General features: G+C 41.4%; 1 protein-coding gene across 21 annotated transcripts in view; it reads left to right on the top strand.

Annotated features, from left to right (window-relative positions):
- DENND1A (DENN domain containing 1A) overlaps positions 1-20353 on the top strand; it is a 522363-nt gene that overhangs the window by 290123 nt on the left and 211887 nt on the right. For all 21 annotated transcript variants that reach the window (XM_021074670.1, XM_021074685.1, XM_021074709.1 and 18 more), the window contains one exon: positions 6888-6988. In XM_021074670.1, coding sequence (XP_020930329.1) covers positions 6888-6988 — 101 coding nt within the window. The remainder of the gene's footprint in view (positions 1-6887; positions 6989-20353) is intronic.

Raw genomic sequence — 20353 nt, 5'->3', positions numbered from 1 at the left:
TAGAAATATTTTCAAATGAATATAAATATCCACCTATACTAGGCTTGAGGTGGAAAATAGATTTCTTCTTGAGTGCCCGCTTAGATCCACGGATGATGGTTGCACATTCAGAGGGATCTGCAGGCCATGTCCTGACTCCACATTGGTTAGAATATCTGTCAAAGCACAGAATGGAGAAGTGGCTGTCCCTGTATTTGCCTTGTTATCAATAACAATTTAATTGTACCTTTTCTTTTTTATCTTAAAGAGAAGTCCGCAGCTTGCTCACTCATGGTGGTACAGGCTTATTCACACTGTAGTTTATAATACTAGAGTTTCTGCCTCTGCTTTGGCACCTAAAGCTTTTCTCTGGAAGTTTTAGTTTCTTTGGTGTTTTGAAGTCTCAGCTCTTGGCACAAAACTTGTTGCCTTGGTTAATAACTTACTCGGATTACTCTAGATAGTAGGTAGCTTTAAGGAAAAAAAAGGGGGAGGGTGGAAAGAGAAGTGAATGGGTAAGCAGGTGATGGCTTGGGAAAGTTCCTATTGCAGGGATGATCTTTGTCTTAGTGAAAGCACTCAACTTGACTCCATGTTGCTGTGTTGGTTTTTGTGGGGGTCTTTTTCCTTCCCTTTCCTTTGAAGATGGTGGAGCAGCAAGAGTTTCCCCAATTGAAAGAAAAACTACTTAGGGAATTCCCATTGTGGCTCAGCGGTAATGAACCTGACTAATATCCATGAAGATGTGGGTTTGATCCCTGGCCTCATTCAGTGGGTTAAGGATCCAGCATTACCATGAGCTGCAGTATAGGTCGCAGACTCGGCTTGGATCCTGCATTGCTGTGCCTGGGGCCTAGGCTGGCAGCTGCAGCTCCAATTTGACCCCTAGCCTGGGAACTTGCATATGCCACAGGTGCAGTCCTGAAAAGCAAAAAACAAAAACAAACTGCTTGAAGAAAGATTGCCCTTTTCCACCCCCACAAAAAAATAAATGAATACAGAGGCATTACATTTCAACTGCTCAGAAAAGCAGGACATTCTTGGCTCTTTTCCTTTCTACTCACATGCACGGTGTCTGTCTAGAACAGCTGAAGGTCTTTCATTTCTGAGGCTAAGTTCTCTTTCTCCTAAAGCCTCTTTCTTAAAAAGCCAATTCTTCCCCCACTAACTATAATAAACATAATTAAAAGTTTTCTCATACTCTTTGAAGGGTTGAGTCCATTCATTTTCAGTGTCCCTGAAAGTTTTACTTAGAACTTTCTGCTGGTCTTATAGTGGGTTTTGCGTTTGAGAATAAATAAAAAAAAAAAATCAAAATCAAAAACACTGTTTGAATCACACTGTATGGATCATGGCACCATTTATTTCCTTTTGAATACAAGGATGGTTTATAATTAAATAGAAGAATCTAGTTCTCACATTGAAAAAGCTAACAACTTCTCTCAGACACACAGTTTTCTACAACTGTTCTACATATAATTGTTCTTGGTCCAAATGGATAGACTGAAAAATGACCTGTCCTTAAACGTAATAATCTGGAACTCTTTTGGTGTTCTTTATTTTATTACTTTCCTGAAGTTTGGGTTCAGAGGAGAAATCCAAATGTCTCTAACCCTGTGATGGAGCAGGTGTCAGTTTAATCTTTTAACATTCTGAGTTCTTGGCTGTGAAGGATGACTGTGACCATCTGATTTTTTTTCCTCTTTCAACTTTTGGAACTTGGAATCTCCAATACGTTTTAGGAATTTACAGCTCCTAGTTGTGATCTGTTAAGCAATTGCAATTTGTTAAATGTCTGATAATCGTGTCTACCCTTCATCATGATGTTAAACTAGAGGCATTCTGACATTCCCCAAACATTCACTCAGCACCTGCTCTGTGTCAAGCATAGTCAGAGATAAGGAGGGAATCAAATGAGGTCTCTGTCCTTGAGGAGCTCACGCCCTGGCCTCCTAAGATTATCTACTGCTGAGATCTTCAGAGTGTTGGGGGCCAAGCCTGGAGGAAGGCTGTGCCCTCCACAGTCAGGTGATGGAGAGGGGTGGCTGAAAGCTGGTGGCTCCTGGCTGGCACATGAATTCCAGGTGGGCCCCTGAGACTGCAGAAATGAGAAGGCAAGACCAGCTTTGAGACAGAGCCTGTTGGCCTTATACTTAGTCAGTGTAGCTGAGGAAGGTGAGCTGGGGCAGAGAAGGCGCGTTCTTTTCGTCAAAGGATGGCAGTTCCTCTAGATCAAAGGTGTCAAAGCTGGAAGGGGGCACGGGGATCATGTAGTCTACCCTCTTGTTTTCCATATTGAGACCCAGGAGAGGAAGCAGCCTGCTCAGATCAAAAAGATTAAGTGAAAACTCCATCAAGTATGTTAAAGGGAACATGACAGAAAGGCAAACTTTCCAATAGATGTGCCCAAACTGGAATGTAAACCTTTCCCTTTAACAGTCATTATTTCATTGTCTCGAATTTCTTATGGATACTGTACCACCTTAGTTAAATATAAGTAATCCTCAGGAAATGATAAGCTCTGTGTTTTATTTTCTGTTAATTTGTATTTTGCTTTAGATACTTGGTCATCTAACAGCAAGGCAAACACATGTCTCTGTATTTTGGCCATGCTGATGCTATGTCACCTAGTTCAGAATCCTGAGCAGAGTATATGGGCACAGTATAGGCACACTTGTAGTTAATTTGTCCCTTGGGAAGGTGGCTGTTCTAGTCCGACAGACCTGCAAAGGAGTCCCAGTTCTGTCGCTTACTATGGGCCTTGGGCAAGTTATTTCACCTCTGAGACTGTTGCTTTGTCTGTGAAATGTGATGTTGAATGTGTATGTGTACACACACACACACACACACACACACACCCCTACCTCTAAAACACTGCTTTGCAAGATCCTAAACCCCCAGCATGGTACCTGGCACCTACATCACTGAGATTCTTTTTTTTTTTTTTTTTTTTTAAGGGGGTCTCTTTTATTCCATGTTAAATTTCAGAGCTACTATTAGGAATCTGCTGAATCAGAATCTAAGACTGTGACAGTCCGGGCATTATCCCTAAGAAATACCTCAAATTGGAAAAAAAAAGAAAAAAATATGTGTCTTTGTGATTTTTTTCAAGCCCTATCACTGATCGCTCTCCATTTATGTCCTACCTCCCCTGCCTTTTCCTTTCTCTCCTTTTGCCTCAAAGGAAACTATGGAGCCATATAGAAAGCTCCAAAATCAGACTGACCTTGTGCACCTTTAATTGAGGACAGAATTTGCTAAAAGTGCATCCAAAAACCCACCAGTGGTTTACCTTACAATTTGTGTCCTGGCTAGACTGGCTGTTGGCTGTGTAATTTGTCTCTTTTTGTCTGGAGTCTTAGACTATTCAGCTGCTTCAGGGCAAAATCTTTTGGGGTGTCATTAAATGGGATTGATAATTGGCTTCTGATGAATATTCATTGTGACTAATGACTTTGGGCAAATTTTACACATACTATCTTTCTATTCTCCCACTGAGTGAGATTTTGATAGGATCATTTTTCTCAACTTGCACTTCAATTAAATATTCACAATACCCCTTTGTTGACTACTGTCCAAATTGTATACTTTCATTACTTTAAAATTTTGTATTCTGTAAGGAATGAGCATAGGCCTTTAGGACCCTTATTTTTTTAATGGGGTTGGTTTTAGAGTTTTCTTTTAAAGCAAGTGGCTAATGATAATTTACAGGATATAATGTTATTTCTGATTTAACGTAGATATGTCATAACACTTATTCGTGGTCCACTTAGCCACTATTCCTAAAGAATGACTCATATTGTTTTTGCCATTTCGTATTTTGGAAAAGAGCCAAACAAGTCCCTTTTCTGTTTGTTTTCTTAATCAAATGGGTAAATGCATTTTGTTCCAGATGCAGAGATTTGGCCCTTAGAAAAGTCCGCAATGAAAATGATGATCAAACATCTTAAAAGTTTGGTTTTTATGAGGGTTAAGTAATTTTAAAACCTTGTCATGTAACTTGGTAGGTTTTTTTTATTTTGGGGTTTTTTTTTTTTTTTTGAGGCTAAGGAGACATGAAAAGAACTTTGTCTGAAGATAAGATCTCTGCCACTTTATTGCTTGAAATAGAATTTTGACTCAAACCAGTTTAAGCTAAAAAGAGGCAAGTATTCAAGTTCTGTCTCAACCAGGAACATTCTGTTGAATGACTTTTACAAAGAGAATTACCAACGAATACATGTGGTGATGAGATCTTACATTTGTATGGCACTATATAGATTTTTAAGTGCTTTTATTTATTTATTTGGTGTGTTGTAGGGTACAGGGTAGGCATATTATTGAATAACTGGATGCATAAATTCATTGACATGATTTTCCAAAAGTGACATATTTGTAAGTCTAAGCTTGCTGTTATTGTTTTGGAATTTGAGTCATATACCCTACTCTGTGAGATTCATGCCACTATCTTTATATTGTAAATATATTCTTAGTAGGAATTGTTTTTTATTCATTCAAGAAACAACGCGTGGGGTGTGTGTGTATACACACGCGCATATACATACATACAGTGTCACTGGGCAAAAGAGAGACAGGGTCTTCCTGTACTTTGCAGTGAGAAGACAAACATACACACAGTTAGAGTCCCATTAATAATGGGGGCACATGCCCAGTGGATGCATGCAAGGTTTTGTGGAGGAAAGAAGTGCACAGAGGCTTAAAGGAGCGGGAGTTTGCTGGGGACACAGATCTGGGCCAGTGATCATAAGGAAGGGAGGAAGAGGAGTACATAACTACTCCTAAATCTGCAAATGATTTATTCCAAAGATAGACTTGGAGAAGGCAACAGAGACTATGGCTGGAGATGCTGCTCTACAGGTAGGTTGGGAACTGGTGGAGACATGCCAGTTCCCGATGTGTCCCCAAGCAGGATGTTACAGGACGGGACCTGCACTCTAGTAAGAGTACTTCGGCAGCTGTTTAAAGGATGGGGAGGAAGAGCTGGGGCGGGAGGTCGGTATAACCCTCCAGCCTGACTTCAGGGTGGAGTTGGAGTAAAGTTGGTCCATTTTCTACTCACTCAACACCAGCAAAGATTTTTTATCTCTTTTAACTCCAAAGAGATTAGTTGTGTACACTACGATAGACAGCCTCCTTCACATGGAACCCTACCAGAATGGGTTTGCGACAAGAAGAATTAAACCTACAAGCCTTGGCAGAGTCATTGGGAACTGCTCTTGAGAGACTCTTGGATGAGCTCCTGTTCGTAGCATGTACCTGATTTTTAAAGAATAGGGTCTGGAGGGAAAAGGAAGGGGAAAAGTAGCGGCCCTGGATTTAATACATCCTTCTCACAACTGTGAAACATCAGCAGAATATCCGATTTAAAGCTGTTCATGTTACCCTAACCTCTGGGATTCTTTTAACTGGGCCTTGGCGCGTCACTCTTTCACCACGTAAATGTCCTTCTGTCAGCAAGGGCCAGTTAACAGCTTCCAAAAGAAGCAAAGTTTTCATGGGAATAGGCTTCCCAGAAACCAAAGAAACATTAAAGAAAAAAGACAAAGAAACATGTGTTGTTGGCTTTTGTCACTTCAAGCCATATCTCCAAAGGTGTTGGGTTTTTTCCCTTCTTACACTATTTTGAATTTTGTAGCAGTTTTATTCTATCGTTTCTTTGTTTCCTAATTTTTCTGTTATATCAAATACTGATTGTATGATGTGTCTCACTCATAAGAAGAAAAATATGAAGTAGGGACAAGTCAGAAGAACAGGGAGTGGAAGGATTAGTAAGTAAACGGTGGTAGAGAGATTGATTAACTGTGTGGAAAAAATAAATTCTCACCTCAGTCCTTAAACCTAAATTAATTCCAGATGGATTAAAAAGTTAAATGCTGAGGAAAACTTTAGAGGACTTTCTTAGTATAAAACAATGGAAACCATCATGAAGGAAAATATCTGCCTATGTAATTATTTAAGCCTTCTCTCTACCCAAAAATTCAGAGAAAAATAAAGATAAATTATTTTCAAAAACGTTGCATAGGATTACTATCCTTTGCATAGCCAATATTTGCTTTTAAATCAATTAAAAAATACTAATTCTCATTAGGGAAAGTGAACTAAGAATATGAACAGACCATATTTACTGAAGAAAAATAGTTAAGAAACATATAACAAGCTGTTCAGCTTTGGTTGTGCTTAGAGAGATAAAAATAAAATGTAGATACAGTCTTAAAGCTACTAAGTTGAATTGTATTTCTTAGTGTAGTGAGGTACGGAAGTCCATCATGCCAGTATGTGGCTGGGAGTGTGTAAGAGCCTCAGTCCTTCATCCATGTATTGTATTAGCACATCGATTATATTTATATTACTATATGTTTTAAATGTCTTACATATTTATAACCTTTGTCTTTAAATTCTATATCTAGGAACCACATATAAAAATTATTGACCTGATCCAATGGTATAACTTAATGATGGAAGAGTGGTTCAGTGTAGTATGGGAAATTCATTGAGTGGCATTAAAAGATGTTTTCTAAGAATATTTAAAGATATGGGGAAATGCCAGCAAATAATATTAAGTAAAGGGCAAATCAACGCTATATTTACAGTAATCCTGATTTTATTAGAAAAGCGAATATGTATGTAGTATCCCAAGGTGTTAACGTATTTTCAGATGGTGAAGACTTTTATCCCTTTCTCCATTTTCTAAATTTTTGACTGTCATCATGTAATTAGCTTCATAATCATGAAGAAGATTTTTTTTTTAAAAGAAAGATCTTACTAAATTTGAATTAGGGTTATTGAGTTAACTTTTACAATTTTAAATATGTTGATAAGTATATATTTAATTTAATTGTTGAACCCACATGATAGTGTCTCCTGACTTGAATTTTTAGCTCTGAGTCTCTGATTTGCTTCCATTGCAGTTGACTGCCTGCATCCACGGGTCTGCTGCGATGCTCTACCCCATGTTCTGGCAGCACGTGTATATCCCTGTCCTGCCTCCGCATTTGCTGGACTACTGCTGGTAAGGCACTGTTTACCCTGTCTTCTGCTTTTCCTTCCCCAAAGAATGACCAGGCATGTTAGGTCTACAAGTTGCATGCACTTGGTGACTCCAAATTTAAAATACCTCAGGGAATTCCCGTTGTAGCTCAGCAGGTTAAGAACCCGACTAGGATCCATGAGGACGCAGGTTGGATCCCTGGCCTTGCTCAGTGGGTTAAGGATCTGGCGTTGCCGTGAGCTGAGATGTAGGTCACAGATGCTGCTTAGATCTGGTGTTGCTTTGGTTATGATGTAGGCCGGCATCTGCAGCTCTGATTTGACCCCTAGGCTGGGAACTTCCGTGTGCTGCACAAGAGACCCTAAAAAGACAAAAAATAAAAATACTCACTTCAGAGTGATCTGAATTTTAGACCACCTGATTGCATGGCCTGTTTGTTTTCAAACAGCTTTCATATGTGCCATGACATTTATAAGAGTTCACACGCCTAGTTAAGACTTTTCCCATTCCTCAGTTTAGGGAAACCAAAGCACCATGTAGCTGTGTGATGTTTTTTTCCCCCTAAGACACATTGGAAACTGGTGTCAAGAACAGTTGAGATTCCCTAAGGTCTTCAAGTTTCAGCCAGGCCCTGGCACAGTCTGGAAGACGTGCTCTCAGCTGTGCTTTGGGAGCACAAGTCAGGCTCCAAAATCTTCTGAAGTCTTTTGATGTGAATTTCACTTTCATGGAAAGGTGTTTTAGTGGAAGGAAGGGAGGGAGGAAGGAAGGAAAGGAGGAAGGACAGGAAGTGGCCCATTTGAGGGGGTCACAGCCTGTTGCTTAAGAAGAGATGATTCAGGACATTTACCAACGGTTCGGAGTGATCATGTCCAGGTCAGTCATAATTTTTGCTGGGCTCTCCAGCTGGTTTTGCATTCTTCTCAGTGAAAAGGTTCACCCAGGTAGCCAAATTGTCCTGGGAATTTAAAGGTACCCTGTAGACCTCTTCATTTTATTGGAATGGATTCAGAAGAAGAAGAAAAAGAAGAAGCCATGGATTCAGCAAAGATGTAGCTTGTAGCTCAGGGCTGTCAAGTAAAAATCATTGGCCCTCTCTAGCTCATAGCACTCAACTTGGCTCATTTCTCTCTTCAGTGCATAAACTTTCCTATCCAGGTGGGTTTTTTTATCCATGCTTTTTTTCTCCCACCTCTCATGAGACTAAGGGCATTTTCTCTACTTAGACTTGTTGCTTCCTTTGAGCTTCCGAATTAACCATATGGGTTTTTTCCACTGCCGCATAGCTCAAAGGAAAGACCATGTGCTCTATCCAGTAGTGTTTGTCGTTTGAAAGATTGGGGGGTGAGCAGACACTGACTCTCAGGAAGAGAGAGGAAGGAGAGTGAGAAGGGGAAAGAAAGGACAAACACATGCAGAGAAGATGGAAGGGAGATAGAAAAGGTCAAGAAGGGGACATTTGACATTTGTCCCAAAGAGAGACTCACGCAGTGACAAGCAGTCCCCTTAGCGCAGAGAACCTGCCAGCACAATGCTCTATCCCCTACCCCTCGCACATGGCTCCATACCCCTCCACACAGACACTGTACATTCCCAGAGATGTGTGTGTCAGAGACCCCACACTGGGAGAGACATACCCCCCCCCCCATACACCTCACCCCAGGCATGTGCTCTCTAGGGAAACCTTAGCATTCCCCCTGGAAGAGACGCACCTGTGTGTATCTTGATGCTTCAGGTAGGAACACCCAGGGATTGGTGGAGCTTGAGAAAGTCATGGTAGTCCCTCTGCCTCCCAAGTAGTACAGCTTCAACTTTCCATTATTTGGAGTGTTTTTGTTACTAAATTGTTAACTGGTTTAAAACCAGCAGCTTAGAGCCCCAAAACTGTAGAGAAGAAAGTACTCTGTCAGTAACATCATAATAGCAATAGTTGCCATTGTTGAGTATCTCCTGTGCCTCCAGTAACTGGACCCTCTCCTTACATCTGCTATCTCATTTAGTTCCTCCAGCAACCCTGTAAAGCAGGTATTATTATCTCCATTTCACAGATCACTAAAACAAGGCCCCAAAGAGGATTAATACCTTGCTCTAATATGGTTACTGTATACTCTATAATTCCATTTTTATAAACAAAAGGTGTATATGTAGCACAAAAATTAGATACATAACATATAGAGAGGCAGAAATCTGGAGGGAAATACACCAAAGCAGTGATTTGTTATGGGAAGGAGGGAGAGGAATTCTGCATGATTTTTATTTTGTTTTCTTTGTTTTCAAATATTTCTACAATGAAAAGGTATAGTTTTTATAATTTAAAAGTTTTATTTAAAAAAAAAATCAGTGTTTACTCTGGCTAGTTGTTCTTTCCAGCTGCCATCTCAGGTCTCAGCCCTCCTTTCTTGTTTGCTTAGAGGGTATATTAGCTCTTTCACTCTGCCGAGGAAGCTGACCTGAGATTCTTTTTTCAACTTCCTCTCAAACTCTAGTCCTCTCAAGAACTGTCACCAGCCTGACCAAAAGCAATGATGGCAGCTCTGAGAAGGGAAGACTTGGCAAGGAAGACTGCTAAGCCCCTGTCACCCCAAGCTTCCACTCCAGAAACTCAGAGTTAAGACTTGTAATTTTTGGAGCCCGAGTGGGTTTTATGATTAGACTCCATATTGGGAGTTTCTGTGTGTGTGGTAGCAGTCTCTCTCCTGGTTCTTGTTTTCATGAAAGGACTTTCTGACATTTGACCAAAGGACGATTGCAGGCCTGTGGGGATTTGGTATCTGGTTATTAACTGCAAGATGTAAGAATGAAGAAATAAAAGACCCAAAGAGGAAAAACAGATCCTCTGTTCAAGGCTTGATTTGATCACCTTCAGCCTGCTACCACTGCTTTGGTCAGAAACTACAAATGTCATGAAATTTGAGTCAATGCTAATAACTTTATTCTATTGTGCTCAGTGACTTTCACCACCGTTGAGTTTAATCCTTGGTGGTAAGAGCCAGCAGGGATAACTAGCATTTTAAGTAAAGTGCTAGGAGCCTGAAACATGTAAATTTGAAGGCGGTTTGTTCCTCTGCAGATGATTTAAATGTTAAGTACGTCCCCATGCAGGGGATACACGAAATGGAATCTGAAAACTATTATCTCCTGTAGAAATGAACTCTCAATTTACTCACTGCACAGGAAGGGCAGATTCTAGTCATTTTCACTGCCAGCAGGTGCCCTTTCTATGCATAATAGACTTCGCAAGTGTAATTAACACATGAGGACCACTGCTGCCAGTTTTTCTTCAGGTACATGCTGCTAGGAGTTTTCAGGACAACAGTGTAGGCTGTAAGAGCTTTTTATGTTGCACTTGAAGAAGTGTTCATTGACTTCTGGACAAAGACATGCTAAATGGGGCTGAGCCTAGACCCTGCTATTGGTATTATAGGTCATGGTCCTTGGACCCAGAGACCCCGAGAGCTGTAATGCAGCCTTTGGTAGAACAGAAGCCAGTGTAGCAAAGCTCTAGGAAGCAGTGAATAAATGGAAAGTATGATGCCGAAAACCCTGCAATTATGTGGAAGACTAATTGCACGTTCACAAATACAACAACCAATTATCTGAGTTAACTTTAATTAGAGCTATAATCACAGATTTTAATTATCTGAATAAATCCACTTAATACAAATAGTCTGCCCTAAGTATTTCCCAAATTAATTTTTTCATGTCCCTACCTATTTTTGGAGAGAGTGGTAGGGAAAGTGCCTGGGCTTTGGATTCAGGTAGACCCAAGTTCAAATCTGTTTCATCTCTTATTAGCCACGTAGCCACATGAAAAATCTATTTTACCTCTCTGATCTGCCATTTCTTCTTCTGTTAAATGAGTTTAATTTACCTACTTTGAAGAGTGGCTTTAGGAATTAGAGACACTGGTCATCAAGTGGCACACAGGGGCCTTAATAAACAGCAGTTGCTCATATTATGGTTATTATAAACATGGGTCGTGGATTTTTGTTTCCAGAAGCTTTAACTCATATCAAACATTATTCTTCCTTCTGCTGCCTTGTGAGCTCAGGGAAAAACTTTATAATTCATCTTCTCTTTTTACCCATCAGATTGTTTTTATTTTGATTTTTTTTTTTTTATTTAACTTGGGTTATTGTATGGTTGTTTTCATTTGCAGCTGTGGCATAAGAATGAAAAGAAAAGAAACAAAAGCAGATGGCAAAGAAAACGAAAGGAGTAAGACATTTCCAGCCCTTATGAATATTTAAAAACATGTGCTGCTGGTTCCTTTCTACTTTAGATCTATGCCATTCTCTTGACTTTGAAAGTGAAAATGAGAATGTTTCCTACCTTGACTGGTGGCAGCCCTGACCCTGGCCAGTGTTGGAAAGAGCCTTCCCATTTCTGGGACCAAAAGGTTAACTTGCTGATGAGAATCAGCATTCCCTTTCACGATAATAATAGCCATCTAGAGAATACAGTGTGCATGTCAAGTTCTTTATAAACGTTATTACAAATCTTTAAAATCAAGTTGTAAGGTAAATATCAGCTCCATTATATAGATTAAGAAATTGAAGTTCAGAGGGGTTCAGTGACTTACCCACCATGACACAGCTAAGAAATGGTAGAAGCTTCCCTTGAAGGTCCATCTCATCTTAAAGCTTTCTCATTAGTGTCCTCCAGAGTATTAGAGAACAAGGTGTATCCATCACCAAGATGTGAAAAAAATTCTTCACATAAGCTTTTTGACGGCTTGCTAATAATTGTAGACTTATGTTATTGTTCATTATTATTCAACAAATATTTATAGAGCACTTATTATGTACCAGGCACTATGCTAATTAAATGTTGCTAATAAAAGGTCCCAATAGAAGCCATATGGTATTTCCCATGTAAATTCCTTCTTTTCCCTTTTTCCTTCAGAAATTGTCCTAAATAAGGACCACAAATCAGTTTCCAAATTGAATTGTATATTTGGGTTATTCCGGACACTTGTTAACATGTTTCCAAATATGCGATAAAATATTTTCAAAGCAGATGAGGACAAGTTCATATTTTCCCCCAAAGGACAGCCAGGCCAAGAGCCAAATTAGTAGTTAACTCCTGAGGTTCTCTGAGGGCGTGGTTGAACCAAAAAGTTAAATCGGATGTGTACAATTAAGGTTTGGATTTTTTGGAGTTCCTGTCATGGCTCAGCAGAAGCAAATCTGACTAGTGTCCATGAGGATGCAGGTTCGATCCCTGGCCTCTCTCAGTAGGTTAAGGATCCAGCGTTGCCATGAGCTGTGGTGTAGTTTGCAGACAAGGCTCAGATCCGGCGTGCGGGTGCGGCCCTAAAAAAAGACCAAAAAAAAGGTTTGGATTTTTTTTATCTGACTTCATAAAAATATTTCCTGACATTTCTGGATGCCTCTGGAATCCATTCTTCCACTCAGAATGGGCATGCTCAGATTCTCTGTGAGACATACTAGTTCTAGGCTCTTTATTTGTGCTGCATGTGGGGTTCTGAATCATGCCGCATCATGTATTCCATCTCAGATTTTTAGCAAACAATTTTAATATGCCATTTCACGGGGTGCATAATCCATGTGGGTGATGGGGCATCAGTCTGGACACAGCTGTGAAGTGACATCTGGATGATCAGAGCTGGGACCATTCTAATCTCTGTCTTCGTTGATGCTGTGAAATCTTGCATGAGGAATGAATTGTTGCTAAAGTAAGTGGGATTGTTGATATTCTCAGAGGCAGCGCTAAAAATCGACAAAGTGCGGTATACTGGAAACAGAAAAACCTAGGTTTGGTTCTGGCTTCCCTGTTTACTAGTTTTGAGGTCACTGAGCACTTCGGAGCCAATTTTATCTTCTGTTGAATGTGAATAGTAGTTACTACTGATAAAAAGCAGGTGTTCCACAAATAATAGGTACTATTTTTGTTATTACTGACTATATATAAATATATATTTATAGTCAATATATACTAATGTGTATGTGTGATATATGTGTGTGTGTGTGTGTGATCATATATATATGATCCAACAATACAGTTCAAGTATCCAACACCCAGGTAGGATGAAAGTGGATTAAGTAAACAGGTATGATTAAAATTATTTTATTTATATTGAACTCTGGGCTGTGCAGGCTTTGTTCAAGATTGAATTTTAACACATAAGCAAAAACTGTTTTCATTTTCAGCAAGTATTTATGAGTGTCTTTTATGTCCTTGGCATTGGCCATAGGAAGGTAGAAGCTTATAGATGGTTCTGGATCTGAGGAAATACTACTTCACAAAAGATCTCAGGTGTCAGGCAAGAGTTGAGGGGTTGTTTGTTGTTGTTGTTTTTAAGCTAGGAAGCATCAAAGGACCATGACAGGTCCATTGCTTAGGAGGTGTAACCGCTGAACTAGGAACTCATCTGGAAGGGTCAGAGAGGATACAGACCAGATTTCAGTTTCAGACAGAAGAAGAAGGGAAGCTGAGTCTGGCTGGGCCTGATGCTTAGAAAGTGCACAAATAATATGTGTTGGTTGAACAAAGTGAAATTAAAGATTCCTGGGTAAATACCTTGGTAAGATTTGGCTGAACTTGACCTTGAGGTTTGAACAGAGCGACTGAGTAGTAGAAAAGAATTCAAGCTTGGACGTCAAAGTTCTGGATCCAAATCCTGGCTCTGGTCCTACTGAATATATGTCTTTGGGTGAGTCACACAGCCTCTCAGCCTCTCTTTCCTCATCCACAAAAATATAGCTAAAAATACAATTTTCCATAAAGAGCCTGGCGTCAAGTAGACACCTAAAAAGAAGTTGTTAGGTGATGACAGTCACTGAGCCCTGTGTTGAGATGTACCTTCATTTTCTTCAGCAGCACCCAAAATCGAAAATGCCAAGAGCCTTTGGAGGCAGCCTTGGACAATTTCTGAGTTAACTGTCTTCCTGGTGGAAAAACAATGGGAGAGAGGAAAGATGGTTCTTTGCATTATCTATGCTATGGATTCTGTAGGAATCTATATAATACAGCTTCTATGGGAAAAGTGTGTTTTCAAGTTCTCCATTTGATTTTTAAAAATTGAAATGTAACTCAGATACCATAAAATTCACTCTTTAAAGTATACAATTCATTAGTTTTTAGTATATTAACGAGATTGTGCAGCCATCACCACTATCTAATTCCAGATCTATTAGATTTTTCATACATTCTTTATTGCTGTTGGTAAGGTAATTCATCCTGTTACTTTGAAAGGCAATATTTTTTAGCCTTTCAAAAGTACATATAGCATAAAGCAAATGTTCCACAGAAATGAGTAGTCTGTGTAGATGGTTGGCATCAGACCCTTAACCTGGTCCCTCCAAGGTGCCCCTGATGGCACAAATGCTAAGAGTATAGCATGCGGCAGCTCTTATCCAGCCTCAGCATCGACATTTCCTGTGAGGGTGCGGAGACTTGTAGATTAGAGAAGACACGGTGTCCCTTTGCCATGGTTGTGACCTCTCTGTGGTTGGGGCTGGTGGTTGTTGGCTCACTCACCCACTCTTTGGGGAACTCTCCTGGCTGCAGCCCACTACCCCATGGTCCTCCGCCTCCTTTGCTGCTGCATCTACGTCTGAGTATCTGGATCTGCCCTGCCAGTCCCCCTCCTGCTGCCTGTTGTGGTAATGAGCAGCAGCCTCCCTCGCTTCAGTTTCTAACTGGTCTCCATGGGGCATAGCTGGCTCTGACCTGTGCTTATATGACCAAGCCTTGGCCTGGTTTTCCATTTCCTGTGGCACATCTTATATGTAACTCCTCACTTCTCCCTGACCTGGAGCCCATCTTGAATCCAACACTTAGAAAACTCTGGAGCTTCTAAGGCACAGCGTAGTAGTCTCTATAGCAAAGACATTCTGCATATGTTCATGGTCACCAATAGAGCAGGAGCCACAGACCATGTCATGTCATTGTCACAGAAGCTTCAGCTGTGGAGGAAGTTACCTTGTGGCAGGAATTTGGGGATAAGAGTCCCTGCCTCGTTCACAGGGAGAATATGTGGAGCACCAACGCAGTGCTGCTAGGCTCAGAGTAGTCTCCCAACCTATGTGGGTTTGTCTTTGCCATAAACATTTGAAAGCCTGACAGGCTAGGCTAAGAAGGCAATTGAATGCTGTGCATCTTGGCATGTGACATATCGTAGTCCTGTGAAAACAAAAAGAGAAGATTTTTTTCCCCTCGTTACCACTTTTGCATTTTCAACTTTTACACCCTTTTCTGGATTACTTTCTTTTGGCTTATTTATCCATAAGCCTCTCTTTCTTTTCCTTTTCTTGTTCCTTCTGTACTTCACTCTTTCCTGCATTTCTTCAAGGGTCTTATGGGCCGCTGGTGCCTCTCACTGTGACACTTCCTTTCGCAGCCTGGCTCTAGCTGTTATGGTTCTTACTGAACTCTCTGGAGCAGTACAGAGCCCCGTCTCTTGACCTTTCCTCTGTGATTAACTTCTCCTGCCACAGCGGTCTTAGCCATGGAGCCCTTCCTGATGTTTTCCAAGTCCGTCTCCTTCCGGTAGCCCGAGGAGGCACAAAAGGGTGGACAGCCCCAGGCTTTGATGTTGACCTTTCTGGGTTTTCGTCCAGGCATTATCTTTGTAACACTCATGTTTGTTGTGGTTGGGTTAGGTGGCCTGGAGCTCCAGAAAGCATCTTTCTCAATCCCCAAGAAGCCGCAGGAGGGCATTGTCCTCCCTCTTGCCCCCTTTCACCATCTGCTCAGATGTACTCGTGTATCACATTAGCAGACCGTCTCCAGTGCCCAGCACCAACCACGCACCCAGCCCCTCCAGGGCTGTGAGCCTCCGGCTGCCGAAACTGCAATTGGAAATGAGGTCTTCTGTGCCGCCTCTCCTAATCTAGAATTGCTCCTGTGCTTGCCCACACCTTTGTCCTCTGCTGTTGCTCATAGATCAGGGATGGCCGGTTGGACACCAGGCAAGGAGTTAAATACCTTCTCCCCTAAGAAAACTTTAACTCATGCCATTTCCACCCATTCTGCTTTTCAAGCCATATTTTCTGCCTCTCACCAGCTGTGACCTTTGTCGCGTCACTTAACCTCTTGGAGCCATAGGTTCCTCTGTGAATTATGGAGATCAGCCTTTCAAGATTGCTGTGGGCATGAGATGAGGTCATCTTACATCTGCCCCTTGGCGCCTTCTAAGTCTCCTTGCTACAGCTTTACACAAGAATATGCTTATTTACTGTCTGCTGTGAACTGTAAGCTCCAAAGAGGCAGGGATCAGAACGGTTTTTCTCTCCTCTGTCCCCAGCCCAACATGGTACCTGACTCATAGTAATATTTGCTGACTGACAAGCATACGGAAAGCACTGAGCATAGTAAATGCACCGTTAAGATGTCAGTTTTTTTCTCTTTTCCCTCCCCGATTGCCTTTTTAAAATTCAAGTTCCTGAGTGACTAGTTTATTTTTCTCTGTGGATACCACGAATCATGTTACAATCCTGTTTCCCTCTTTGGGTTGGCAGCTGGAGCATTCAGAGCCAAATTTGAGGCCATCCCAGCAGGTGTACAAAACCTCCCAGCACACAGTTGAAGTACTAACCTCACCCTGGCTTGTGTTATTTTCCTTTTGCCCCTATTTTTTCTCCTGCTTTTGTTGTTTATATTCATATAAACTGCCTTAAATTCTATTTAGAACAAAAAAGGATATCAATTCATTTAAGCTAGTTAGGCAAATGTAGTTTTATTCTGGCTACAAAGTGTCCACTTGCTATTTTATTTTCCAGCTAAAATTATCAAATAACTATTTTTTTCTTAAGTGTAACATGATAGTTAAAAGAAGTAAAGATAAAGCAAGAGAAGTATAAGAGATTTTGAAGTAGGAGGATTTGGGCTGCAGTCACCATTAACCATGATCATGGGCAAGTTTCTGAGACTCCCCTTTTTAATCTATGAAGTGGACAGTACTTTTAATCTGTGAAATGGATTATTTGAGGATTAAATGAGATAAGGTACATCCCTTGGTATTTGGTGAGCACACAGCACTTCCATCTCTTTATTCCTTCCGCTCTGCACATGGCCCCATCGTAGACTCCGGGGAATAGAAAACAGAGTTCGGTTCTCCTGTGACTGACAGTCGAGAATAACTGTACAAATTAGCTCGTGCTTTAGCCAAATGGACGACCCAGACAAAGCCGCTGAATTGGGAAGTGTTAGCAACCCCTGGGGTGATCTGAGCAGTGCCTGGTGGACAGCACTAGTCCTCGGACTTAGAGGAGGAGGGGACTGGGACCCACAGGTCCATGTGTGGCTAACCTCAGAGGCAAGTCTGGGTTCCTGTGGTGAGGGGGCTGCTGGGGTCTCGGATAGAACGTGGAAGGGCCCGGGATTTGGCACAGCTGCTGGTGGGCCTGCAGGGAGCACCTTAGAAAACCTCCTTCCCCTCTTCTTCCAAAGCCCGGACACACACTGGGCTGCTGGGACACCTGGCTTGCTTTGTCTCAGGGTGACAGACTTGGGTTCTAGTCTCCATGCTGCCATTTACTAGCTCTGTCACCTCAATGAGTCGTCTAGCTTTCCAGCCTTCGTTTCTGCATCCGTACAACAGCTGGAGGTAATAGTACCTACATCATGCCCTTGTCCTAAGCATCCAAGAGAAAATACCCATCAAGCCCTTAGCCTGTGCTAGTTGTGGCAAATGCACTGTAAACAATGTTTGCTCTTCTTGGCTCCCTGTGCACCGCTGGCCACTGTGTTAGCCTGTGGCCCATCTAGCTGGTCACTCTCAGAGGAAAGTGAGGATTACTTGTGTTTTCCAACAAGATGTGTTATATGGTCTTTGTTGGCTTTCTCTCTCCCATTCTTTTGTCTTTTAACCTAACAATACCAGGCCTTGTTTCAGAGCCAAATTTTAAACTGTAAAGCAGACTGTGTCTACAGTTTTGTTTCTTTTCAAAGAGAGAGATGTAGGGAGAGAAGAAAAGGAGAGAATGAAAGAAAGATAGAAAAACTCAAATGAACAAGACCAGAGTTTTCCTTTCCTTCAAAAACAGTGAACTGAGGAAAGATATATGGGATCCCTTTTGCTAAACAGGGTATTTGGCTAAGAAGTTGGGGTGCCTTTGAAAGGTGAGATGGATGCTGTGCTGTGTATGCATCTCTCTAGGGAAAGGAAAAGAGTACACCTTCCAAAACCGTGGGCAGCTCTGAGCTGTATCCACACTGAGGTTAAAGAGTGGTTGCTCACCTGGAGCTGGGGCCCTCCTCTCTGTCTCCACTTCCCATCTCCCCTCCCCTCCCCACCCTCTTCGTCTTGAGAAACTGCATTTAATGTATTTTAGCAGCCAGTGTTCTTTTATTTCACCTGACTCTTTTCCAATTAGTAGCCTCTCAGCTCAGGGGAACATAATTAAGAGGGTTCTAGTTATCTGGGGGAAAGGAATTAACAAATTGAGAAAGTGCAGTAATAATGAACAGGGACTACAGGACCGCTAATAAGTCTGCAGAACAGTTCATGGCTGTTCATTGCTAGCAATGATCTCTTTGCTAGGACTCACCTGTAAGAGCAGTGCTCTGCACTGCGGGCCCAGCTGGAGTTGGTGGAAGACGGGGGAAGAGCCCCTTGGGTTACCAGCACTCTTTCCTTTTGGCTTAAGTACTGAGTATGCATGGGGGACAGCATGGGCTTTCAGTCCAGTAGCCCTGATTTTGAATTACAGCTTCCCTATTTACTAACTTGTGACCCTTGGGCAAGTGACTTCTGCTGTCTGAGCCTGTTTTCCAGTCTGAAAATGTGGTTAGTAGTGATACCTTGCAGTGTTACCTTGAGAATTATGTATAAGTAATGCATAAAAGCAACTGGGTTATAACAGCTCAATTGATACTAGTTACTTTTCTCTTTAAAAGGATTCAAAGTAAACATACCTTTCCGGTAAAGGTCATTATATTGCCTTGACACCTTCAATATAACTCTTGTCCTTTGCAGGGGAGAAGGAAGAAAGAATGACTTTGACTCTTCCAGGATGTAACTGATGAAGTCAGATAGTGCCATAATTCCCAGAGAATAGAGGCCTAGGGCAGGTACACCCTATTCCAGTATTCAGAGATGCACAGTGCAATCTCACAGTTGCTGTCAGCCATAGGGCAGTCGTGACACAGTTGTCACGGCCCGCCTATGCATGAACTTGGTCATAGCTGTTAATATTATCACCAGTTTGATTTAATTATGTGCATTGTTGGTTCTGCACATGTTGTGTCTAATTGCCGTTTAAAATGTCTTCCAAATCACCGTCAGATTCAGCATTGAAATGTGAAGTCAGTGTGAATGCTAAAAGGCACCGGGGCAGAGAAGCATGGTGTCTAATAGAGGAAGACCGCGTCTAGATGAAGTTTTATGTTTTGTTACTGAGATATCCTTGGAAAGAACACTGATGACTCTGAATCAGAAAATGATTCATAAGAGTCAGGTTCTGAATGTGAAGTTCTTTAAGAATAACCGAACCAATCTTTTTTGCTATAATTTCTTTTTAATGTATACCCAAGAATGGTGAGTGATTTTTTTTAAATTTATCATCCCATGTGATAAGCAAGTAATGAATCATAGTTTACTTGGTGGTTTTTGCATTCTGGGTGCTACATAAAATCCAAAGAAAGTGATAAGCCACCCTGCTGAACTCGGCAGGTAATCAAGTGACGAGAAAGTGTGCTTGAGGTCAAAACCCATGTGGAGGATGATGTATCAAGAGCACCTCAGCTCATCATGGAGTCTCCACTGTCCTCACCAACACTTACAGGTGCCCTTCAGAACCGGGGCAGGAGCTAGAAGTCATTCTTTGGACTCTAAAAGAATGGGTCCAGTGGTACCAGCCATGCCAGGGCTGCAAAGAGAACCCACTTGGACCTGATAACTTACTGAGCCTACTGTGCACTGCTTCTCTGCCAGGCACTTCATGGGTTATCTCTAATCCTTGCAGCAATCCTGAAAGATTTCCACCAGGGCAGGTACTGCCCTTTTAAAAGACACTTTGCCACGATATAACAAAAGATGTACAATACAGTCCTGCCTTTTGACTTGGTAATTCCATGTTTGGGAATTCATGCACATGAAGTTGTTCATTTTCACTGCGGTGTTACTTGTAGTGAAAAGTTGGAAATGACCTAAAGTCTAACTCTAGCAATAGGGTTCAGTAAATTATGGGACATCCATACTTGGTGGACTATTACACAGTCTTTAAAATAATCGCAAAAATTGTGGTATACTCTGGGAAACATTAATGGAGCTAGTGAGAAACCGATAAAGCATATGAACTCTGTAATGTGGAAGATATCTTTAATGTTGATGTAGGCCAGTGTTGGAGGAGAATAACACAAAAATAAAAGTAGTTGTCATGGGATGACTTGATCATGGGTTAGTGTCCCCCCCCAACC

This window comes from Sus scrofa, chromosome 1, assembly GCF_000003025.6.
Source record: "Sus scrofa isolate TJ Tabasco breed Duroc chromosome 1, Sscrofa11.1, whole genome shotgun sequence".
Classification (NCBI taxonomy): Eukaryota; Metazoa; Chordata; class Mammalia; order Artiodactyla; family Suidae; genus Sus; species Sus scrofa.
Note: the sequence above shows the minus strand (reverse complement) of the source record. Positions and strands in the feature narration are given on the sequence as shown.